The 23315-nt window shown below is 47.9% G+C and overlaps 3 protein-coding genes across 3 annotated transcripts in view; 2 read left to right on the top strand and 1 right to left on the bottom strand.

Moving 5' to 3' along the window:
• Positions 1-2826, top strand: part of LOC144144990 (sodium- and chloride-dependent glycine transporter 1-like) — a 47455-nt gene extending 44629 nt beyond the window's left edge. The window contains exon 15 of the mRNA XM_077676489.1: positions 1489-2826. Within this exon, the coding sequence (XP_077532615.1) occupies positions 1489-2034 (546 nt within the window). The 3' untranslated portion in view covers positions 2035-2826. The remainder of the gene's footprint in view (positions 1-1488) is intronic.
• An 8406-nt stretch (positions 2827-11232) lies between these two features.
• Positions 11233-14833, top strand: LOC144146496 (uncharacterized). Its single transcript, XM_077678441.1, has 4 exons — positions 11233-11652; positions 11732-12024; positions 14078-14138; positions 14821-14833. Exons 1-4 carry the CDS (start codon positions 11411-11413, stop codon positions 14831-14833), a joined length of 609 nt encoding a protein of 202 aa, XP_077534567.1. The 5' UTR covers positions 11233-11410.
• Positions 14834-15522: 689 nt separating this feature from the next.
• LOC144144989 (uncharacterized) lies at positions 15523-18879 on the bottom strand. Its single transcript, XM_077676487.1, has 3 exons — positions 18275-18879; positions 17452-17659; positions 15523-16728 (listed from the first exon to the last, which is right to left on the bottom strand). Exons 1-3 carry the CDS (start codon positions 18737-18739, stop codon positions 16346-16348), a joined length of 1056 nt encoding a protein of 351 aa, XP_077532613.1. The 5' UTR covers positions 18740-18879; the 3' UTR covers positions 15523-16345.
• Between the last annotated feature and the right edge of the window lie 4436 nt (positions 18880-23315).

Raw genomic sequence — 23315 nt, 5'->3', positions numbered from 1 at the left:
TAAACAACGAATCAGAGAATTTCAAACTCATGCTCACACTAAGCACCACTAACGCAAAGCATTACTTTGATAAGAACATAGGGACTCAAGCCTAAGTCAAAATAATGGTTGGCATAATTTTGCCGTACCCGTACCCAAAACCGTCAGTAAAGGTTGCGATTTGCTTTTTTTTTTACCTTGAGTCAGCTAGTGTGCCGTCTCGTTCCTGGTCCTTCTCTTATAAAAGTTGGCTCATTTGCGTAGTGATAAACCAGAATATCAGGTGTGCGAAAACCTCGTATTATGCTTATATCCCCTCTGGAGCAGCTTGCCTCGCTTTCCTTGTAGTTTGAAAGGAGACAAAAAAGCGACGCAGCTACACCGTGCATCAACAGTCCTCGCAGCGGCGTTCCACCATGTACTAGAGAATAGCAACGCCGCTTGCAATGGGAAGAGGCGGGGGTGCTTCTTCACCTCCGGACAACAAACTCCGCTCTTGTAGGTAGATTCCGCGATTCTTGTTGGTCGATCCATTGGGTGGCCGATGTTTTGTGACTACGATAACAGAAATGTCCACTCTTATTACTTGCTTGACGTTCAAATTATGTGCGACGGACTTATCCCCGAGGCTCTGTTGACCAGACCACGGCTGCTCGTAGAAGGGCCCCCTTTTCATCGAGTTGCCGTTACCTGCGCACACTCGCACGAAGGTGAAGACAGGGCAAGGGTATACATGGAGAGGCTTTACCGCCTTGTTGGCAGTGATGCCAGCGCTTAGCATCGTTTCTTCTCGTACTGTCTCCATGTATCTCATTACTGTCCACGCCACCGAAAAGGGGAATTAAACGTCACTGACCAACAGGAAAGGTAGATAATCATGCAGCGATTTCGCTGTTCACGTAGACAGGAGAGGAATGCACAGAAGTTGCGGTTCAGATCGAATAAATTTTCTTCCCTACCCAACACTAGGGTAAAGATTTTAGCGTTTTGCGGAAACGCTGCCAAAAAGCATCAAATAGCCTTCCCGTATACTGCAGTAAACCTGCAGCGGCAATGTTATGAGGCTTTAAGGGAACCAGCATATCGTCACGCTCAACTGTGCACCAACCCCAGCAATGTCTGCTGAAGTAGATCACTCAGTGTCAGTCTTCATCGTCCAGCCCTACTCTCCGAAATACCGCCTGTGGATGATGCGTGTGAGAACGGCTGAGGCAGGAGTGTAGTTCACGAGACCCGCGAGACCCACGGGGCTTTCAGAGTTCACTTCTCCCAGCCGGAGCACTGGGGAATCTTTCGATCGTGGGGCCTTCAGGGCTCCCTAGCATCCTATGCGGAGCGGTTATAAGGGGCGCGCAGGGTGTAACCTAGCGAAAAAATGGGTCTACCTCGGGAAGCGGGTGAGCAAGCAGCAGGTGTGATACACTGCCGCCTCATTATAACCAAAGTTGTCCTGTGACCTCGCATCGCATCGCCTAATTGCCGCCCAATATTTTTATCCCCAATTCGCAGGGCGGGTCTGCGGGACCACTCCCACCTTCCGTCTCGCCGCATCTCTGGAGTGACGTGGAGCGCCTAAATCCGGGCTGCTGCGACCCATTTTCCGAGTCGTCGGTACCGCAAGTGCCACAATCGTGGACACAGGCGGGCGAACTCCCGTTCGGAAGCGAAACCCTTTTTCCGGAGATCGGCGGCGTAGCCGCTGCCCCAGGCGGCGCTCGTCAAGTACCAGCGGCTACCACCACGTCGACGGCACCGCAGTTACTTCCCCGCGTCGTTAAGCCAGCTTCCTTGAAGCGTCAGGAGGGGTCCTCTACCAGCTCGGCTTCCAGCGGGTCTCGGTCGAGTGTTGAGACTCAAAAGAGCGGAGCTGTACCGGGTGCCATCGGCGCCGGCACCCGTCGAAAAGAGAAAGCGGAAGGAGCTTCAAGCACATCCGGCACGGCTGGATCAGTTTCACGTGAAGGTGGGCAGCCAAGAAAGGCCCGCTCGGGAAAGAGAAGTGGCACGAGTAGCGCAACTCGCAAGGCGAGCCGTGGTTCCACCGGTGCGCCCTAGTTCAGGCTTCGTTGTGCACGTACCGACCTGCCCTTCGGCGGACAGTTTTATCCCAGCGTGTTATCACGTTAGGTTAAGTCCCTGCTGCGCCCGTGGCATCTCGTATAGCGTGGACGTTATAGCTTGTATTGCGGGAATTGCTATCAGTGCGACGAGCGGTTCACTTGTTCAATTTGTTTGCCAGCACGACTCCCTTCTGCATAGCGTCATTCTTAATTCTGGTCAGTTGGTTGAATGTGCTTATGTACGGATCTCATTAAGCGTAGCGGGCGGTATGCATTAATGCTGTCAACTCTAAAGTGGCTTGATATAAAATTGTGCATCCTCGAAGTTATGCCCTCTATGGTTTCCTTTGTGCTCTTTGTGGACCAAACCATCGGTTTGTGGTCGTCGAGACACCCATCGGCCTCTTTTAATGTGGTCTACCCTCACGCTGGCGATTTCGTTTACCCTTGGCACTCACTTGCACACACTTGGGCCTTGTGATATGCGATCAGCGTGCCGGAAGGTTTCTGAACTTGCGCAGCGAAATACAAAGAAACTTTGCAGAATGTTGTAGCACATTTCCGCTATATAGCGCTTCATTTGCGCCTGACGTGCCACGACTACAATAAAGTGGCTGTCTCATCGCTCACGTAGGAATCCAGAAACATTGCCAACTTTCAGGCAACAACCTGTCTGCTTTTCAGGTGATGTGGCTCGTTACAGTGCTGCTAAAATGCCAAACAAAGAGAACAAGAAGAAGAACGGCTGTTCTTTCGGTTTTTGTTCTTGCTTCAATTGTGTGAAATACGAATGACATTATTCACGAATAAAGTTCAATTCAGTTTTTTAAATCTTCTCAGATATGATTTTTTATTCATGAGTCCGGACAATCGATTTATTTATTTATTTATTTATTTATTTATTTATTTATTTATTTATTTATTTATTTATTTATACAATACTGCAGACCCTCGGCGGCCCAAGCAGGAGTGGTTTGTTCATACATCAATGAGGTAAACCAGTTCTAAGCAAGAAAAAGAAAGAATAGGAAAAAAAGAAATCAAAATTGAAAGCAAGAAGAATTAAGCAATCAACGATCGAAGAAAACACAAGAGAACAAGAACGGGCGTATCAGTCCATATTTCGTATATATTGCTCTTAAAGGAGCCATGAAGACAAAGTACAAGTTTGTGTTATTCGAAAGATTTTGTGTTTTGTAGTGCCCCCAGCGCTTGTTCGAATGCAAACGCTGCTTTATTCACTGAGAAATTAATCAATGTATGTTAAAATTTTGATTTTCCCGCTAAATCGTGGGTTTTCGTAGCTGCAATGACATCACAGACCGCTCTGCAGCTTAGGATCCCTTTATTCACGCGTCCGCTGTACAGAGTAGAGACACGTACACGCTGGGGCCGCCATTTTGGATCGCTCACTCGCCGCCGAAGCAAGTCATTGTATCAAAATCGCGCTAAACGTATCGCCGCAACGCGGTTAACTGGCGAAGTTTGAGTCAACATATATGTTTCGCGTTGCTGGGTCGCGTCGGAAACGAAACGAACAACGCGCTGAGCACGTTGACCCAATCGCAGCGGCATGGGACCGTTCAAAGGGTGTCTCCACCCTGTACGGCAGAGTTGGTATCGAGGTATTCGCGCGTTTGTTTACGTTACTGCACCTAGATGGCGCCACCATACCGTGGCGTGTCGTTTTCTGCCTTTTTTTTCGTCCTGGGAGAAATTCGTTTCGTGAAACATACTGCTCGCTCGACAAATATGTTCACGTAAGACACCGTCGCGTCAATCAATCGGCCAGTGTCGTCTGAGACAACCCCAAAGCCCCGCAGCCCTGTGCAGCTAAACAAGAATAGTGCGCGCAGTACCAACAACAGCAGTACGCAGCGGTACTTCTATGTTTACATGTGCTTTCGTAACTTACACTTAGCACCATTCTTATGGTTTTAAAAAGAATGTGCCCTAAATTTAAGGCAAATAGCTCGTTCGCCAGGCTTATACTCTGCCTAATTTTCGTTTGCTTTTGCCGCCCACCGCCAATCGCAGAGCTGTCTCGTGTGACATCATAGGTTCTGTTGCGGGAAATCAGCTAGTGGGTCGCATGGCCATTCCCTTTTTTTCTAATTATGTGGCTTATTTGAGCGAAGTTTACGTTAAAAGTGGTGTCAGTATGATTCTAACGAGGCAATCTTTTGAATGAACCAAACATGTGTTTTCTCTTCATGGCTCCTTTAAGGAGGTAGGGAACGAGGCAGAAAAAAAAGCGACGCAAGGGCGCATACACAGTAACGCAGATTTTACACAACTAGATTTGGAAAACCAATCACGGGATTTGGGGACATTATCCTTCTGTTTCCCTCCTCCGGCGGGCTGTCCACCCTGCAAGGTATGCAGCGGCAAGCGGGATAAGTAATACACATATTGGCGATGTGTACGGTCCACCTCGTCTCCCACATTTATTTCCCCTAACCCTCTCCCTGATGTTCCATATTCGGGGTCAAGCTGGGTCGCTCCAAACGATAATTTACTAGCCGCCGTGTGGTCCCTGTTGGCTGCACACATTGAAGCACGCGTACACCTCCGCCAAGCCCGCCACCTTCGGAGGAGCGCAGAACACCTCCTTCCTCCGCATATCGGGGTTCGGACTTGAGTCGCCAAATTAAGTTTGCTCTCACTCTGCCTCTCCGCAATGAGGGACAGAGAGAGAGGAGGCGTGTGTTTCGTATCGGCAGAGTCCTTCAATGCTTGTGTTGGTATGCCGTAAAATCATTTGTCCGGTACGGGTATGTTTGAAACTGGACCATGGGCCTAATACGGCACTGACAGTTACTCCTCAGCAAGCGGCCGGTCCAACGACGCGGCTGGGAGCACACCATGCTGAGTATGGCACTCATTCGGAGATCATATGCTGCACACTGCTTCTCTGCACCTGTTTATTGGAACGAGCCAAGCCACATTTCACGGCTCACACCATGGTGACAGCGAGGAAGCGGCGCCTAACTAGAGCTCGCCAGCAATGGGGCAATCGGCCGTGCGTGTAGGAGTCGTAGGAGACGGTATCATTCATCGTCATCGCTCAATCACCTCGGTTGGACATGATATGTTTGGCTACTAATGTTCACCTCACATCAGATATGGATAGATGAACTAGCGGTGATCTTCCGACAGCTTCTGTTATCGCCACAGGCCAGATCACATGAATGTCTATTTTGTTAGGACTATACTCAGCCTTGATGGTAGGCGATCTTAACGATGAGCCCAACAGCGTGCCTAGCAGCATCGCGCTCATGTCAAACTAGGCCTACCAGTTAACCAACGTTAGTAGAATCCAGAGTTACTGGATTCTAGTAACGGATTTCAGTAATACCCAGTTGCTAAACTCCCCATAGGCCCCATGTATACCAAAAGCCGGTCTTCCATTGAATCCCTGCGCCGGGGCAAGCACAGGGCAAGTTGACTAGCCTGTCGTCTGCCGGCAGAAAATTGAAGTAGTACCAGAGTCCTTCAATGCTTGTCTGGCCATGAAACTCCCGGCGAAGTTTCGTACGGGGACAAAGGCTACCGCGAGGGGCGCCACCGCAGATCGGAGGACATGGGGCGGCCGCCGCTGCTCTGTAGCCAGACCGGCAGGCAGGAACGCAGTAGCAGCATGCCCGTTCGCACTAAATTTTTTCACCACTCACAAAATGATAAGTCCATTTGAGCGGCCCACGACACGTAAAGAGAAAGCGCACTGCTGATAAGGCGGCGCGCGTCTGTTTTATCTTACTCCGTGGTCCGTTCCCTGCCAAACGCGCTCTGACCATGCCCCCGGCTGCCCTCCGATCAACACAAGCGTCGCGGCGTGGCAGCGCTCGAAGCTTTCCCATAGCGTGACCGCGAAGTTTCATGACAAGAAAGGCATTGAAGGACTCTGGTAGTACTCAAGTGCTTGCGGCTGCTGCCGTAAGTCATAAAAAGAAACGCCTCAAAAACACAAGTAAACTTCCCCTAGTAATGTCTTGTAATTTAGAAAACAAGCTTTATTTTACAAAAAAAAATCGTTTATAGTAGTTTAGCGAAGTTCAGTTACTGTCCGCTACGGGCGTACCAGTACGCTTGCCCTTCAGCTTCAACGGAGCATGGGGGCTTGCACCGCCCTGATTCTGAAGCGGAGTTACGCAACTGGTATGTATTCAAGAACTCTGACTAGAATAATTTTCGGAGCTCCGAATCTCCTCCAGCGGAGAAGGGTGGTCTGAACAGCGGCCGCGAGAACTTGTGGCGCTGCAGTCAAGTCTTGCGTTGCTCTCGGCTGTAGCAGGCCGCCGCCCAAACGTACCGCGGCGGCTTTCTAGCAGTTGATAAACATGCATAATTTTTCCAGTCGACCAGCTTAAACATCTTCATCCTTCCAGCTGACGTTACCGCATCACATTTGTACACTGCTTAAGTCGCATGCATAAGGTCCTCTGTATGAATTGACCCGCATGCGTTGATCATTGCTTGGCTCAGAATCGACGGTGGCCTATATTCCAAGTGAATTCCTACTTTCCAAGTGAATGAGCATGTTCAGCGTAGCTTGTGCGCCGTCTTACCTCGACCACAAACGACCCAACACGTTTGCAAAAGCAGTGCCTTTATATGCGCCTTTATGTACGCGTGGAATACGACAGTCTTCGTGAAAGTCGTCAGTTCGAGGTCCCTTTAACCAGCTTCCGGTGTAGAGTTCCTCAGCTCAACTTTTATATGCGCTGGGATGGTCGCACCACTTCCGGCCTTTGTGCTGTTTTTGGTGCACACGAGACATTAGATCATCAAAGATGAAAGTTCGCCCTGCAGTTCATACGCTCAGTTCATCATTTGCGGCAGACGCACTCGAATTCTGCGAGTTCACGCCAAGCTCCTACGTTTTGTCCCGTGTTTCGATAGCGGTTTCAGTGCTGCAGTTTGCGATAACGCAAGCCAAGACTGAAAAGGTGCCAGTTATCCCTTTTTGCCTATGCCTCCACCTATTTGTCAAACTAAGCACCGTACACAGCAGGCATGTCGCAAAAGTAAAGAGCTTCGCGCTGGTGCTCACGGTCTTCCATGAGGAACATGCGATCGTCGATTGAACTTCGCAATTCGATATCTCGGAGTACGGATGCGCTAGAAGAATTTTGCCAAATGAAACCGTGTAGAGACACGATAGCGTCCAACTTTTCAATACAAATATGCCTGCTTGCTGCAGCTACTAAAAGTTCATTTGCAATTTTAGTTAATTAGGCCACTGGCATCAATATTAATCACCTCATTCTGTGTCTCCCTGGGCGCATGACCGTACTGTAGAAGGCGCTTTTCCCGTACATCTAAGCGCCCAATTTTAAGAAAACATGTCGACTTAACTTTGATCGCCGTGTATTCGGGGCACTGAAAGTGTATGGCGGTACATCCTGCGGTAAATGCCGCGCTGCACTGACTTCGAGTGAGCTGCCAGCACTCACAGCTGTGGAAACAAACGGCCGTCTCGTGGCACCATCTGAAGTTGTGCCACGCTTTGAAAAAGGGTTTCGTGTTCTACAGGTATAACCAGTGTTGTACACGCTCCCCTAAAACAGGAACGAAAGCTCGTTCCTCGTTCCTTTCCAATTTTGAAACGAGTTCCCGTTACAAGTTCCTTTATTGCGAAAGGAACACGCTCCAGTTCAACTTGGAACATTGGACCGTGTCGTTACATTAACGTTACATTTCTTTTTTTTAAATTAAAATATGGTTTCGGATAACCGTGAGGAGAAATAAAGTGAGAAATTTAAAACTCACAGTGAAGTACGTATGTATATTATACGAATAGAACACCGCTGGTAGCAGATTATCTGGAGATAAAAAGAATCCAAAGAAACGCTCCTAGGCGAATTTTTTCAGGAAGTACCGGACAGACTTCAGGCATATCTGACTGCGATTTTGGGGCTCGTCTATTATGAGTGCAACAGACATGACACTTTCCACTTCGGTCTTACAAATTCGCAGTAAGGTTAGTGCGCTTCAGATGTGCAGATAGAAAGTTACTCCCATGCCGAACATCATTAAATTTCTTGCTTAAGAAACTGTGTCGCAAGGAACAATACATAGGCGTTTAATGAATGATTATTCAATAGTGCAGTTTATTTAAAATACTTTACAGGCCCTTTACAGGCCCTAGATGGGCAGATGAGATCAAGAAGTTTGCGGGGATAAATTGGTCACAGTTGGCACAGGACCGAGATAATTGGAGAATCATGGGAGAGGCCTTTTCCCAGCAGTGGGCGTAGATAGGCTGGTGATGATGATGATGATGATGATGATGACAGGCCCTTTGCAGGTAATTGAGTAACGGGGTTTCAAAAGTAAAGCATTGCGGTTCATACAGCACAAAGTTGCCAGGAAGAAAACACAGCAGAACAAGTAATGGCTACGAGGTTCTGCAGTACAAGTTTAAAGGGGCACTGAAGTGATTTGTAAACATTGCGGGATTACTAGCGCAAATTGTAGTCCCGGGTCCATAGGCCATGTTTGTACAGTTCTGAGCGCGTATATGCGAATATATTTAGTAGAAAAATCAATTCGAAAATGCTGTCCTCCTCTCTGCATCCTCGCCCATTTTCTGTGGCATTTTCCTCTGAGGTCGGAAGGAGATGACTTGGCTTGACTGAGCTACTGCACGGCTCGCCGACCTTCCGGCAGAGTCAGTCTGCCGAGCGTTTGGTCCGCCGGCGCCAGACGGGTCGTCGCTATTCGTTCGCTCAGTTGAAACGAAGCCACGACACGTTCGTGAATGGAAGAATGTGCCTTTCTTTTTTTTTGTTAGTTTGTTCACTGTATCAAGCTCCGAGTCCGGGTCGCTCCACACAAGCGCTGCATAAGCGCACATGCGACGCTTCGCTGACTGGTACGCTAGTAGAAAAATTTAAGGCCACTTGAAGGCGGGAGAAGAGTCAGCAAAGTCAATATAGGTACTAAGGAAAGAGAATCAACTGTTATTTTTACCGTACAGCGTAAAACTATGGAGCACCAAGCACTTTTCTGCGCTGGGAGAACAAGCACAGCAGTCAGCAGCACGACCACACATCTGCGAACGCTTTTCCGTCTCAGAAATGCAATTGCTAGACCTGAGATATTGCGGAAATTTGGGGGACGCTTACTGCACGAGCGCTATACAAGAAATAGTCATCTAAGCTGTTTGAAATGCTAAAACTAAATAAAAGCGTAAACTGGTTATAAATTATATACCTTATATTTCCAACCCTGGCCGCGCTGGCCTGTGGCCGAGTGGTCTGGAGCGCTAGGTATGTTATATTGCAAGACACAAGTTCGAGTCCCCGAGGGCACTTTTTTTGTAAGTTGACTTTTTCGTTTTCGCCCGATGTTTTCTATACTGAGTTCATCATTTTTGGGCCGTAACGTTCACTGATACACGAACTAGCTGAAAGAACGCGCGCGGGCTGACACTGACGCACTAGTGAGAAGCGAGTACTCGTTGGCGTGATGATGCCATAAGCATCGACTGCTTGCGGTCAGTGGGCACAGGACAGAATCATAGCGGTAGTCACTTTTTACCATAAGCCGATACCGCCGCCATGGCGAGACTGGCGATTGAAACTGAAATGATTGTAGCCAGGCATCAAGAATACTGGATCTTCATGGGATAGCCATGCCTCATACAGCATAATTATGTCAATATTAAATCCTTTCTGACAACAGAATAAGTTCCGAGATGCCTAGTGGTTTCTTTATTGACTGCGCATTTCGGTGAAAAACTTTTAATCATGCGATATACTTCTTTCCTCGATGCTTATCAGGGGCAATGTCCCTAAGCTTATCAGGGGCAATGTAGATGCGAAGAACGCCGTTTAATGGCCTAGACGATCGTCGACAGCTTCTTTCTAGATCTGACGACCACCGCGTGCTCTCCCTCGCATCGACGGACCAGGATCTTGTCGTGGCTGTGCCGGGCAAAGCGAATGCCTCTTTCCTGCACCCAATGTTTCGTTTCCCAGAGAAGGTCCCTGCCTGTCCTGCAAGATTTTTTTTAATGAGCACGTCCGAATCAGCGTCCGCTAGTTTCTTTTAAACCGAAGCGTGTTTTTACTGATGGCGTCTGTGAGGCGAAAGCGCCCAGTGGGAAAGCCAACTTTCTCTGACGATGATGATGAATGATCGTTGGTGCAGTGAAACAAACAAACGCTATCAGTGGCCGCTATCGAACCTGGGTCCCTCGCGTTATGAAGTCGGCGTCTATCCAACTGCTCTATTTTGACATGGTGGAAACTTAGTGCAAACTAAGGGAACAAAAAAAGAATGCGTCACGAGAAAGCTTCGCGCTCAACCATCGTCGTCGTTAGACGGAGGGGGGCATGATTTTTGCTCTGAAGCCAGTTTTTTTTTTTTTTTTTTTGTCACGGTTTGTCGAGTGAAGCCAACACCAGGCGTATTATCTGGCTTTGAGGAAAACCGGTGCACGGCAGTGACGTCACTTTTAGTGAGTTCAGGAACTTTGAGCGTTGCAGCAACCGTATTTGAAGAAGTTTTTCATGTTCTGTTTTTTACACGCCATACAGCTCCAGTTTTTCGGACATGCCATTCGAGTTCATGTCTTTCTCGGGGTTGTTATCTCTACGTTTCCTGGGACGGTTTCCATTCGCTCCACTCGGCGCTTAATAGGGAGTTTTAGCTGACCGTCTTTCACGGTCCGCTCCGCTCCGATAGCGAGCGGAAGCGCCATTGCGCATGTGTGGCGCGCTTGGCCGCGGACGGCATTGGCTCCAATTGTGCTGAGCGGGCCGCCGATACCGGAGCGGAGCGTCGAAAACGGTCAGCTAAAACTCTAAAAACTCTAAAAAAAAAGTTTTAATCAGCTCTTTATAATCAACTAAATCAAAACTCTCTAATCTAATCTTTCTAATTAACTAATCAAAACTCTCTAATAAGCTAAAACTCTCTAATAGAGAGTTTTAGCTGACCGTTCTCGACGCTCCGCTCCGGTATCGGCGGCCCGCTCAGCACAACCGGAGAGATGCCGTCCGCGGCCAAGCGCGCCACGCCACCAAGCGCGCCACGCCACGCTATCGGAGCGGAGCGGACCGTGAAAGACGGTCAGCTAAAACTCCCTATTAGAGAGTTATAGCAGATCGGAAAAACGGTTCCGGTACGGTACGGTCTACCGTTTGGACGCCACTGCGCATGCGCACAACTTTACCGTAAACCGGAGCCACTCTGCAATACGGTACCGTGACGTAGCGTGTCCCGTCGTCTCACGCGAGAAACGAGAAACCGCGAGAACATCGCCGTTTCCGTTTCCTCCCATCGTGCCCTCGGCGATAACCCGCTCGAGCCATTCAAGCTTACGGCGCGCGAGAAGTTGTGTGTACGAGTGTGGAAAAACCATGGATCCGAACGACGAAGCACGTGTTCCGGCAACCCGGCGTCGTTTCACCTTGGCGGATGACATCGTGTTGCTCAACGAAGTTGTGAACATTAGGCCTTTTATGGACCTATCCAGGTGGGCCGAAGTGGCCGAAAACGTATCCCGAACAACGGGGAAAATGTTCACCGTGCGCGGAGTGCGGGAGCGCTTCGATTTGATCCTGGCCCACTTCATAAAAAACGACAGGGAGAACCTTCGAAAGTAAGCAAATATGTTCAATTGTGTACCACTGCTGAAAATTGTACCGCTCTGTAATTTCTGCGCTTTACTTCCTATCCAGATCCGGCACAGAGGAACAATACTCTATCAGAGATGTGCTCCTGCAAGACGTTTGGGACTTGTCGAGGGAGTATGGATACAAACCAAAAATGCTGCTTCGGCGATCCCAAAGCGGCGCTGGCGGCCCTCCGGGTTCGCCAGCAGGTACGCCGGCTCGACGCGGGCAGAACACCAAACGCCGCGATACCGCCATAGCGTCGTCCGCCCGGGAGAGGCTGGCGTTGAGCGCGTACGAAAAGCGCCTGCGGACTATGCTGCAGGAAACTGACGCACCGGGTGACGAAACTGACGCAGGTAAGCAAAATCTGGGCAGGCCGTATACATGCACGTTCTTGGGCACTTGCAGCTGAGGGACGCTGACGATGTACTGTCGAATCACGCTTCCGGTCGTACCACCGATGCAAAAGAATTTTAACATGTATATCTGAAACATGTTACTCTTTCAGTCGCATGTGTTTTTACGCTAGTAGTCGCCAAAAAATCCTCTGAGATAATGCCTGCCAAATACATTGTATCAAACCCAGCTCCTGGAATGCAGTTTTTAACCTAAAGGTTCAAAACAATGCATGTGACTCAGGATGCATTTAAAATTGTTCAGAAGCCTCGTTGTATAATGCTGCGACCAATTTTGCTGGTAAGCCACCACAGCCGCCTACCAGAAAAAAAAAATGAATGTGTAATTGGGCATTTTAACAGGGCATAATTAAAGGGATTGCAGACACATTAACTGAAAAATGTTTTGTGTTGTGGGGCTACTTTTGCACACATTTATTCCTCTAGCCAGCATATCGCATCCTTGTCCCTGCAGTTTCTCGCATCCACAGCCTGGCTAGAAATTTGTTGGTTGAAATGAAGGGATTGTTCCCCAAGCATCAGCATGTCGGCTGTGCATGGGTTAATTCAGAACATGCTGTTGCGTTATTTGTCAAACATAATTTACCATGGCATCAATGAAGCGTATTTAGGCCAGAGCCAACATGCGTCACTGGTGAACATATGAACCAAAATGTTGCACCCCACTCAACTTTGGAATACTAACAAGCCAGTGGCTTGGCGCCTAGGGATTTTTTTAATCATGAAATAACTTAATGTTGTAGTAATAAATTTAGGAGCAAATATTTGGGGAATAGACTCAATTATAATATTTAGTGGCTAAAGAAATGTTCCCCACTCGTTCTTGTCGGTAGACACAGACACTCCTGCCAGGAGCCTGCTCTTGGGTATGTATGCGCAAGGGCCTTTGTCTGAAATGGAAAACTGTTCTGCTGGCACCAGCAGGACGCATGAGAGCAACATACAGGACTTGCATGGTGAGTGCTTGTAAGCATGGTTCCATTTATTGGCGCGTGTGATTGTCTTAAGCAGCGCTGGCTCTTGGGGGCAGGGCGCTTGCGGCTGACCCCCCAAGTCAGCTGGGTTCACTGTAGGCCACTGCACATAGACGTAACCAATTAACGCATTGCACAGAAAAGAGGTGATGAAAGCCTGCAGTATTGCACTAGGATAGCTTGCATTATCTAAAGAGCTATTTATGAATCAACCCGCTGCGGTGGCCCAGTGGCTAAGGCGTTGCACTGCTGAGCACAAGGTCGCTGGCTCGATCCCCGGCTGCGGCGGCCGCTTTTCTGATGGAGGCAAAAAGCAGAAACGCCCGTGTGTACGAGATTTCAGCGCACGTTAAAGATCCCCAGGTGGTCAAAATTAATCCAGAGCTCTCCACTACGGCGCGCCTCATCGCCTGCGTTGCGTCGGCGCGTTAAACCCCACAACCAATCAATCAATTTATTAATCAGTCCAAAATGGCAAAAAAGGAAAGAAATCGTGGCATCCAGTCAACAGAATCGCGGTTAACAATGCGGCAAAGAAGGATTGTTGGTATTTAATCTTGGGAAAATAAAGATGAACCAAAAGAGAGGTTGAAATTGACGCACTGAGTACAAGCTGCTTATTTTCTGAAGAAAACAAAATCTCACCATTGTTTTGTGCTGGCTGCTGAAGTTTGAATGCTCTATGTGTTAATACAAAGTGAAATTTGCTAGTTACCATGAAAGTCCATTATCAACTACTTATGAAAACAAGTGCAGACGTTGCAGCACTCGTTCTTTGCATCTCATAAAAGTGAACGAAACGCTGGGAGCAGGTTGCTATCTACATGCTCTTTTCTTCGAATCACCATTCTGTGCTGTAGTGCTAAAAAATGGTTTTCCCTGGCCATTCAATGTACAGACGTATAGACCAGGAATGTTTTCCGGCGGCTACTTGTCAACAACTGGTTTTTATAATGAACAGTCCACGGTACACATGCAGCTAAAACGTGGCCACGCAAAAAACACGTTTGCATTTGCAGGACTTCAAAACAAGCCTGCAGGCTTTGACGCCCAGGGCACCCAGCTCTGCTCGCCCTGGCTGTAAGTACGCCAGTTAACTAGTCTCCAAACCCCCCCCCCCCCTTCCCCCTGTGCCGTTTGCAAGATTGCATATCACAATTCGTAGTTCCCTGTATCAAGAGATCATACGAGACTGTTTGAACTAGAGACATTCCTCAAAAGATGAGCCAGCAGTGGGTATAAAACTCTCACTGATACATAGCTGGCAAGTGTGCTACTGACTTTTCTCGAATCATTGCGATGACATATCTGTATAGTGCAATTCTAAATGACAGCAAAATTAAACCGAGAACTCATGGGTGGTTATTGGAGCATAAACAAACAAGGATATATGACAGATATATCCTGTGTGTTTCATATTTCAATGCCGATTACTAGAAGAAAAAAAAAACGAGAGGAAAAATTGGTACCCATTATTAACTGAATGCCAATTAAACTGGCTGGGACAAGGAGCCACTCTTTGGTGGGCTATGGCTTAGTAGTGGCAAGGGTGAAAAGCATGTTTGTATGTGCAGGTGGTGAAGATGAACCTGAGTTGGCCAGGACACAAGACGACGACGACGGTAAGTAGTCTTAATTGTACTCGACACTAAGTAGCACCTCAGTTGTATTTTTGTGTAAAACTCTAGCAGAACAACGCGCACTGAAACGAAATGTTTATATGCAGAGGACTTCTTAGAGCCTGTGCTCCCTGCCTCACCAGAGAGGTGCTCTGATGAGTATACGCCTCCAATGCAGCGTACGTACATGCTTTTTGCACTTCCTTCGCTACATTTTAGTGATCAGTGTAGTAGTCTATTTTAACAGCAAAATGCATGTCAGTTTGGACACACTGCGCTTTGAACATCTACGCACTTGCGGCTACTCTTAGTGTAGCCTGCACACAAGTGCAGGGTCCAGATTGCATGAGCTGGTGGGCCAAATCATTTAACACTCGCACTTAAGAACGACATAGGTGAGACATTTGCTCTTGGCAGGCATTTAGTGACTAAAGGCAATTAGTGACCAGGCTCCACGTGCAAACACTTCACAGGTAACCGAAATGACGCCCGTGTTCCTGGCACTCCGCAATCAAGCACTGATGTGCTTAGCCCCTCCAACCGCAGTAAGTACAGTTTTTCATGGCTTTGATATTGCATTTCTTAAGAAAATAAGTGAACTGCAGTTTAGAGTAGCTACTGAGGTAATGAATTCACATCGGTGCGAGATAAATGCAAAAACAGGATGTTTTTAATGCGCAAGTATTCTTTGCAGAGTACCTCGGCACTGTGCAGCTCCCTGTATCTTCTCAGAAATGTATAAATGGCAAGGTTGTGTAAACAATGAATATTTGCTGAATGCACTTAATAAATGCAGGCTGGGCGAGTGGCCACAAGTTTAAATTGTTTTTTTTTTTTTTTTGCTTGAGCGCTTTCTGTTGCCTCATACAAGAAAGGTGAAGGAAGACGATTCTTCAAAAGAGCGTGAGCTTCAGCAGGGAAGTTTCTCACAAACGGCCAGTAGGTTCGAGTTCTACGAGGTTGCCAGACAAATGAACCGGTCATGCCACCACGTACGAGGATAGAAACTGTTTATGGCAACCAATAGCATCACTGCTGACAGGATGTATCACATGGCCGCTTGAGATGAACCACGAAACAAGGATTTCAAACATGTCTCCTACATTCCAGAAGAAACTAATTATGAAAATAGTTCAGATTTACGTTTACCAAAGGTTGCGCAGGCAGATAATTACAAAGGAAAATGCATCTTCTCTTCATGACTCTTTTAAATAAAAGGAAGTGAGGCAAGAATGTTAACATATTAATAGATGTTTACAATTTTTCTGCAATAAACAATTGTAATTTTCTTACTGCAGGACAGAGGACACAAAAAGAATCGACGATGGACTACTTCAGCCAACGGACAGCGAAAGAACTCGAAGTCCGCAATCGGGAACTTTCCCTTGCTGAGCAGCGTCTGGCTTTGGACCAGCAAAGGTTCCAGCTGGAGATGAGAAAGTATGAAGATGCGCAACAGCACGCCAGGGAAGAACGAGCACGGGCTGATCAGCAACATGCTGCTATGATGCAACTGCTTTCTGGCCTTATCCAGGCAATAAGAAAATAACTTCCATGCTTTTCGAGTCAGATACTGCGTTTTCTGGATGATGTTGCTCTACACAAACAATAAAAGCAGCATCCATGCTCTTCCAGTGCCAAAGGCTTTGTTTGCTCAACTATGCTGCTCTACACAAGGTACTGTCCCAGGCACGGCGGCTCAAGATCGAAGTAAGCCGACACCTGGCTGCCATACATGCATGTGTGGCAGTTGGCTAGAATGGTGGCCGCTTTGTACTGTGTTGGCACCTTCTGAAGCATCAACTTTTGATTCTTCTTGTAGTCGACAAAGGCGAACTCATTAGCAATCTTTGCGAAGCCACACTCCACAGCTTGCCGGACAGTGCTCATTTTTCGGTTGAAGTGCTTGTGGTGTGCAGCAAGGCGAGTTCCTCCGAAGGGCTTAAACAGCAGCCTCTTGAGGGGGTAAGCAGGGTCACCATATATGACGTACTCGTGGCCTTCCGTGAGAGCCTGAAGATTGTCGTACAGTGGGCTCTCCTTCAACATGCCTGGAACAAAATGCACAAGAGAAATACTATTATGTTATGTTAACAGGCTTCAACACTTGGTAAGGGCAAATATGCTTGCACAGTCTTACCTTTCATATCGGCTGTGTAAGCTTACAGCTGTTATGAAAGGTGGTTTCGTTTTATAAGCTGCAATTAAAGTAAGGCGTAAGCCGCCACACTGTAATTTTGCATAAGTGCGTAAAAACCAGTGTGCTGAACCAAAAAAAAATACCGGTTCGGTTGCGGTTCGGGTAAATTCATTTCGTTCCGGTTACAGCTAATTCACAAACTGAAAAGGTTCGCGGACTGGTACGCAAGCTTGAACTGGTTCGGTGAGTAAATTATTAGCGGAGTGTTGTCCCATGGGAAACCTCGCTTACCCCCTGAACAGCTTTTGAAGGACCCACTTCTCAAGTACTAACATCTGCGCCACCCTTTTAAAGAAAAGTGTGAATTGCAAGACAAATACATTTTGGGTGTTGGCCTGCACCGTTGTGCAGTGCAACTGTCTTGCAGCCCGATTCTCATTACGCAATCGAGTGCCGAGAGACTGACATTTCGTTTGCTCAGCCTTGCACTCTACTCGCGCAAATCAAGCAAGCGTACAGCCACAGCCCACTTTTAGCCTTTTTCACACCGATGGTGATGCATACATTTCAAATTATCAGCTCAGCTGACGTGCGTTTGCCTACCTACGCACATTGTGTAAAAAAGCTAACCAACCTGCGTCATGCTTCCGGCCGTGGAATGGCCCATCCAGCTCGCATATGATGCCGTTGGCCGCCATCACGGCCTGGTATTTCACGACATGGTACCTCTTGTGGCCAGAAAAATACAACTCCTGCTGCACAGTTGGCCGACAAATAGCTCGCGCAGTGCCATCGATGAACCCCCAGCAGTTGTCCAGTGGGGCCCCCTTTGCATGCACAGCCTGGGAGAAACCAACCAAAAACCATAGCAACTTTAGCACCAATTGAAAGAGCGCAGTGGAAGATGTGCTAGCTAGAAATTATAAAGGAAGTGGACATATTGCCAGCAGCCGGCACTTTAGCTGGTAGGGATATTTATTCAAGAACTGCCTTTATGTGTTGTGTTAGGTTAGGCTGGGGTAGAACCTGACTTTACTGATTGAGTTGGGTAAGGTTAGGCAAGTTGAGGTTCCTGCCGGCTGCCGGCACAAAATACGGAAAAGGTAAAATGCCAGCTGCCGGCACAATATTCCCACCCAATTTAAATGTATTAGAAAAGCCTGGTCTTGCAGCATTCAGAAACTGCATCTCATCTGCTTTCGCTTGCACTCCCACTACCTTGAGTTAAGCTAAGTACTATGTCACACAAATGTCACACGGCTGTGGCCTCGTAGGTGTTGTGAAATCCCCCCCCCCCCCTACCCCGAGACGGCCGCCGCGAGAGACAGTCTGTTTTGATGTTAACTAACCAGCCGAACCGCTTCCACTCACTGACTAGCCAGAGTCACTGTTAATTATACAGCCTGGCACACAAATCAATATACTAACAGTTAGTGGAGTGAATTGGTAGTGCTAACCTGCGCGAGGACCTTCAAGCTTCCGGCACCAAGCCACTTGTGCGTCGTGAGGTCGGCCAGCAAGTGTCCGAACTTGTCCACGATGTGGTCGTACACTATAATACACGCACTGGAAATCACCGATGAGTGGCGCCCAAACAGCCCTTCTAAATCGCACAGCCTGTTCGGGAAGGCCAAACGGCGGAGTCCCATGCACAGCGCTTCCTCGGCGGAAAGGCGCACGCGCTGCGGTGTTCTAACTGTTTTCGGTATTTGCAGGGCGTTTGCCAAAACATGAATGTCACTTTTTCTAAAGCGAAAAAGCTTTTTGAAAACATTCGGGTCCACTTCGTCCACGCTGAAGAGGCCTCGTGACGAGAGGCAGCGGCGCGGCTGCTTGCACGTATCCAGGGTAAACAACTCTTCTATCTCATCCCAGCGCAGCGCATCCATGAGCCGCGGCTCTTGTAACACGCTCTTGAGCATTGCAGAGCCGGTTGGCACGGCGGCCGCAGCTAACGTTCGGTTGTAGGACGAGATCACGTTGCGACCATCAACAACCGCACCGCACAGAACAGGAAGGTCAGAAGCGCGAAGTCTATTTACACGGCTTGGATAGGGCCGGCTTAGTGCGCTCTTTGTAGCTTTCAAAATAAACACGTAGTGGACACAAACCGCTTAAAGGGGTTTAGAAGTTTTCACGATTACAAATATTCACTTTTTGAATCACAATTCTTGGATTTATAGCGAAAAAAAAAACATTTTGCTGCTTCACGCGGTGCGTTAAACCAACTCGGCGGCAGATGGCGCTCCCAGTCCCGGGTCGGTACGGTTCGGTAACGTGTCCGGTAACTACGGTCTGCTATAACTCTAAAAACGTCCCTTCCCGGTACGGTCCCGTAGCGGCTACCGTGTACCGTACCGGAACCGTTTTTCCGATCTGCTATAACTCTCTATTATCAGCCATTTCCGTCTGCCGGTTCGTCGTATCTGTCGTCACTGTGTCGTATTCGTTGGACAGCAACTGCATGCTGTGTTCCATAGCGCTTACTGTTTCGGAAAGGCTTTTCACTCTCAGGGGCCCTATTCTCGACTGCACAAATTGCCGGCATTTCGCCCATGTTTGTTTGCGTAAGCACGACGTAAGCAATCAGTGACGTGCTGCACCTATAGCTATGACGACATGCAGTGTAATTTGACGATTCACTCATAAAGATCGCTACCAAGGTATCAAATATTGTGCAAGAAAGATATAAAAACACTTGGCATGTACTATAAAAATTAAGACGGTAGCTGAGGCTGACAAGAAAAACATATTTCTGGAGGTCAAATTTGACGTCAACAACACAAGGCGATCGAGTAACGTTGATCCAAAAGCGAGCGAAAGGCGGATGTCGAGCTAAAGAACATCACACAATTTTTTACCGTATCTATTTTCACCGTAGCTGGGCTCTCTGCTTCAATGCAAGCTTTGTTGCGTTATCACCTTCCCTGCCGCCAGGCCATCGTCTGCTGCTATGTCACAGTTTATGGCGTGATCACAGAAAAAGACGGCCGCGACCATCGCTTCTATGACACAAAAGAGCAGCGAAGCGCTACGCGTGATAACCGCGGAGCGCACCGATGTCGCCGATTCACTCATTCGTCAAGCTCGACTGCAATCAGCGCTGTAATGAACCAAATAGTCACTTTTCTTTGTTATTTTTCTCTTGAGTTCGATCATGTGACCCAACAGCTTACTAGGACGAGTATGGACAAATGCCATACATTGGGTTCTCTTTGTCATGGAGAGGCTTGTACTGCCCTCTTATGTTGCGGTTACGCCAAACAAATAATTTTTATTTTATTGTCAAACATAAAAGCAAAATACTGCACGTTATTTGTATGCTCCATGATCGCTGACTTGGAAGCAGTTGAAACTATAATTTGTTTCAGTAGGAAACATGCTTTAAACAGCGCGCATGCGAAACTGCGCCTGCTGCAAATTGCCGCACATTTCGCGGCGCCGTAAGCCGGGGCAATATTGTGCCCTATTTTGCCTGTATTTTGCGACAAAAACAGCCGCCATTTTCAAGCTGTTACGTAGCATTACGTCACTTTTACGCAGGCTGAAGTTGCCAATGCATGACGTAATCGTTCCCGCCAACTGTTTAAATTACGTCACGCCTTCACAGCCAATCACAGAGGGGGTGTGTATTACAAGCAGTATTGTTGTTGAATAGCAAAGACAGGCTGTTGTCATCTCCGCGTTGTCATCTCCGCTGCATTTAGTCTGGTTTTTCATTGCCTTCATTATTTTTTCATTTTTTTTTTCTTTTTTCTTTTTTCTTTCATTTTTTTTCATTTTTTTTCATTGCCTTCATTTTCATTGCCTTCATTTTTCATACCTTGGTAGCGATCTTTACGTTGTCATCTCCGCTGCATTTAGTCTGGTTTTTCATTGCCGGCCAAGAATTATGCGCCTTTAGTAACGAGAAATAAGGCAAACTTTAGAACTGGTGTCCGTAGACGACATGAAACGTCAAAATGACGACAGCACACACAACCGCTTTGTCAACCGGAAGCACGTGACCAAAATTGAAAACCAATCAGAAAAGACTTCCGGAAAATTGCCTGAATTGCCGGCAATTTGTGCAGTCGAGAATAGGGCCCTCACAGACAAATTCACGATCGCTGTGACACTGCCGTAGTGTACAATGTTACCCGCCGTCGTTGCTCCGTGGCTAGGGCGTTGTGCTGCGGACTCCAAGGACGCCGGTTTCATTCTAGGCCGCGGCGGCCGCTTTTCTGGTGAAGGCGAAAAGCGAAAACGCCCGCGTGTTCCGAGATTTGATTTGATTGATTATAGCGTTTAACGCGCCGACGCAACGCAGGCGATGAGGCGTGCCGTAGTGGAGGGCTCCGGATTAACTTTGACCACATGGGAATCCTTAACGTGCGCCGAAATCTCGTACACGCAGGCGTTTTCGCTTTTCGCCTCCATCAGAAAAGCGGCCGCCGCGGCCGGGAATCGAACCCGCGACCTCGTGCTCAGCAGCGCAACGCCTTAGCCACTGAGCCACCGCGACGGGTTGTTTCGAGATTTCATCACCTGAGTAGCGTCCGAGCGGTAAACCTCTTAATCACAATCAATTTATAAAGTCTACAGCGTTCTTTTCACGCCTTCGCATACGGGACATCGCCACGGCATTCGGCTTGAGTATCTTCGCGACCTGCAGGTCTTATCTGACACAGCTGAACAATACCCCAGGTGATGCGCCGAAAAAACACTCATTGCGTACACAGCGTGAGACGCCAGGCCCAATGGGCAAATCACACTCGTAGCAAACACAGTCGCTCATTGCGGGCAGTGCGGCAGAGAAAATTGTACAAAATTGTGCCCTTCAGACAACTACATACTGTGCAATACAGGATGATCCCTGAATTATGACCGGCCCATGCCACCTCTAGTGCCCAAACACCGGCCACGCTGAATCCATCGCTTCTTACAGAGCGGGGATGGCCTCGCCGAGCGACGAAGAAGCTTCACACAAGTCTAGGAAAATTGCCCAGCCAAGCTGGTCTTCCGTGAGCAGCAGGCAAGACGAGCAGCAGGGGCAGGATAGTCGAAGCCTCGTCTGTCGCACTCTAGAATACAGAATGATCTGTGCGTTGTGACCGGTTCGTGCCACCTCTTGTTCAAAGTTGTTCAAAATGTTGTTCCAGCAGAGAAAATTAGGCAAATGCATGCACATTTTCATTTCACGACACCTTTAGCATTCGGTAACCTTCAAGCTGAGTCGTACGACATGCCGAGCAATGTCATACTCAGTGTACGTTGAGCTATGGCTACCACTTGATAACTTACACCATGGGAGCTTGAAGTTAAACCTAAAGTCGAACCATTGAATGCCTTAGTCGACCCCTCCCTTTGCGTCCCCAAAACAGGGTTCACGAAACCCGCGTCGCGAGACAGGATTCACGGATTGCCTGGCGAAACTGGCTGTGGTATCGCGATAGTGCTTTCGCACTAAAATACGTCCGTTCAAAATTTACCGTCTCGAATGGGCTTCTTTCCCCGCTCCTCCCCATACACGCGTGCGCACGCACGGGTATTTACGAAGAACGTGTATGAACTGCGAAGTATCTAGAGCACAATTCACTAAGCGCGACTTTATTTTATTTCATTCGTTCTTCTTTCTTCTTTGTTCTTATTCTTCGTTCCTAAAACGAGTGATGTTTCTTGAGTTCCCTATACAATGCAATAAAAGGCTACGCAAGCTGAATCACTGCATCCCACGCTAAGGGAAGTTCCACGAGGTCTCTTGACTATCCTTATAAAAACGATATTTAAAAACACCAGTATACCCGGTTATTGCTCTTCGCGTATGCGCGGTATGTTGGCATTCGTACGACCCATGCTTTGTACATGCAGCAAAAGGGCTTCAATAATAGCAACGCGCAAAACAATGCTGCGCCGCCTGTCCGTATCTTGCGTATTTGCCGCCCCTCCTAGTAGTTATATCGAGGCACGACATATATGCGTATTCTTTCGCTTATCGCGACATCCTGATCCTTTATCAGTTTTCGAGAGACGCTTTCCCTTCTGTAAGGCTACTGGTGTCACCAACCGGACACCAAGAGTGACTGACGGAGCTTTCTGACCAAGAACATCCTCACCACCTTCCTAAATATCCACTCACCTCTCCGTAATTCATCACCACTCAAAAATGTCTTATTTTGGTGCGCAACGTCCCTTTCGTCTATAAACTGCGGTATCCAGTGGAATATGCGTAGATAATACCTGCGTAATTCTAGTAATCATATTTTGAGTTCCCCGCATTCCGGTGTCAACTTGGCCACCGTTTCATTGTCCTCCGTGTTCGCCACAACCAGAGCTCGTTTTGAGCGTTTATCTTAGTGTTTGCTGAAGTGCACTTATCGTGGAGCTACGATTCAAAGGCTGGCCGTTTACCGCCTTCGATAAGCTCTAGGTGCATGCGTCTCGCTGAACTTGCCCAAACAATAAAGCGTGGTTGTGCACACAGCCCGAAAAACAAAGCGGGCGAATCACGGGCTCCTG

The sequence above is a fragment of the Haemaphysalis longicornis genome, unplaced genomic scaffold (genome assembly GCF_048455015.1).
Source record: "Haemaphysalis longicornis isolate Haplotype H1 unplaced genomic scaffold, Haemaphysalis longicornis Haplotype H1 scaffold_7, whole genome shotgun sequence".
Classification (NCBI taxonomy): domain Eukaryota; kingdom Metazoa; phylum Arthropoda; class Arachnida; order Ixodida; family Ixodidae; genus Haemaphysalis; species Haemaphysalis longicornis.
The sequence above is the reverse complement of the archived record's forward strand: the minus strand, read 5'-3'. Positions and strand labels throughout refer to the sequence as shown.

Excerpts from the sequence above, each read along its gene's own strand:
- LOC144146496 (XM_077678441.1), top strand. The coding sequence starts at position 11,411 with ATGGATCCGAACGACGAAGCACGTGTTCCGGCAACCCGGCGTCGTTTC. Across the intron at positions 11,653-11,731 it reads GACAGGGAGAACCTTCGAAA|ATCCGGCACAGAGGAACAAT; the intron begins GTAAGCAAATAT and ends CTTCCTATCCAG. Across the intron at positions 12,025-14,077 it reads GGGTGACGAAACTGACGCAG|GACTTCAAAACAAGCCTGCA; the intron begins GTAAGCAAAATC and ends TTGCATTTGCAG.
- LOC144144989 (XM_077676487.1), bottom strand. The coding sequence starts at position 18,739 with ATGCTCAAGAGCGTGTTACAAGAGCCGCGGCTCATGGATGCGCTGCGC. Across the intron at positions 17,660-18,274 it reads GCTTGAAGGTCCTCGCGCAG|GCTGTGCATGCAAAGGGGGC; the intron begins GTTAGCACTACC and ends GGTTTCTCCCAG. Across the intron at positions 16,729-17,451 it reads CGGCCGGAAGCATGACGCAG|GCATGTTGAAGGAGAGCCCA; the intron begins GTTGGTTAGCTT and ends ATTTTGTTCCAG.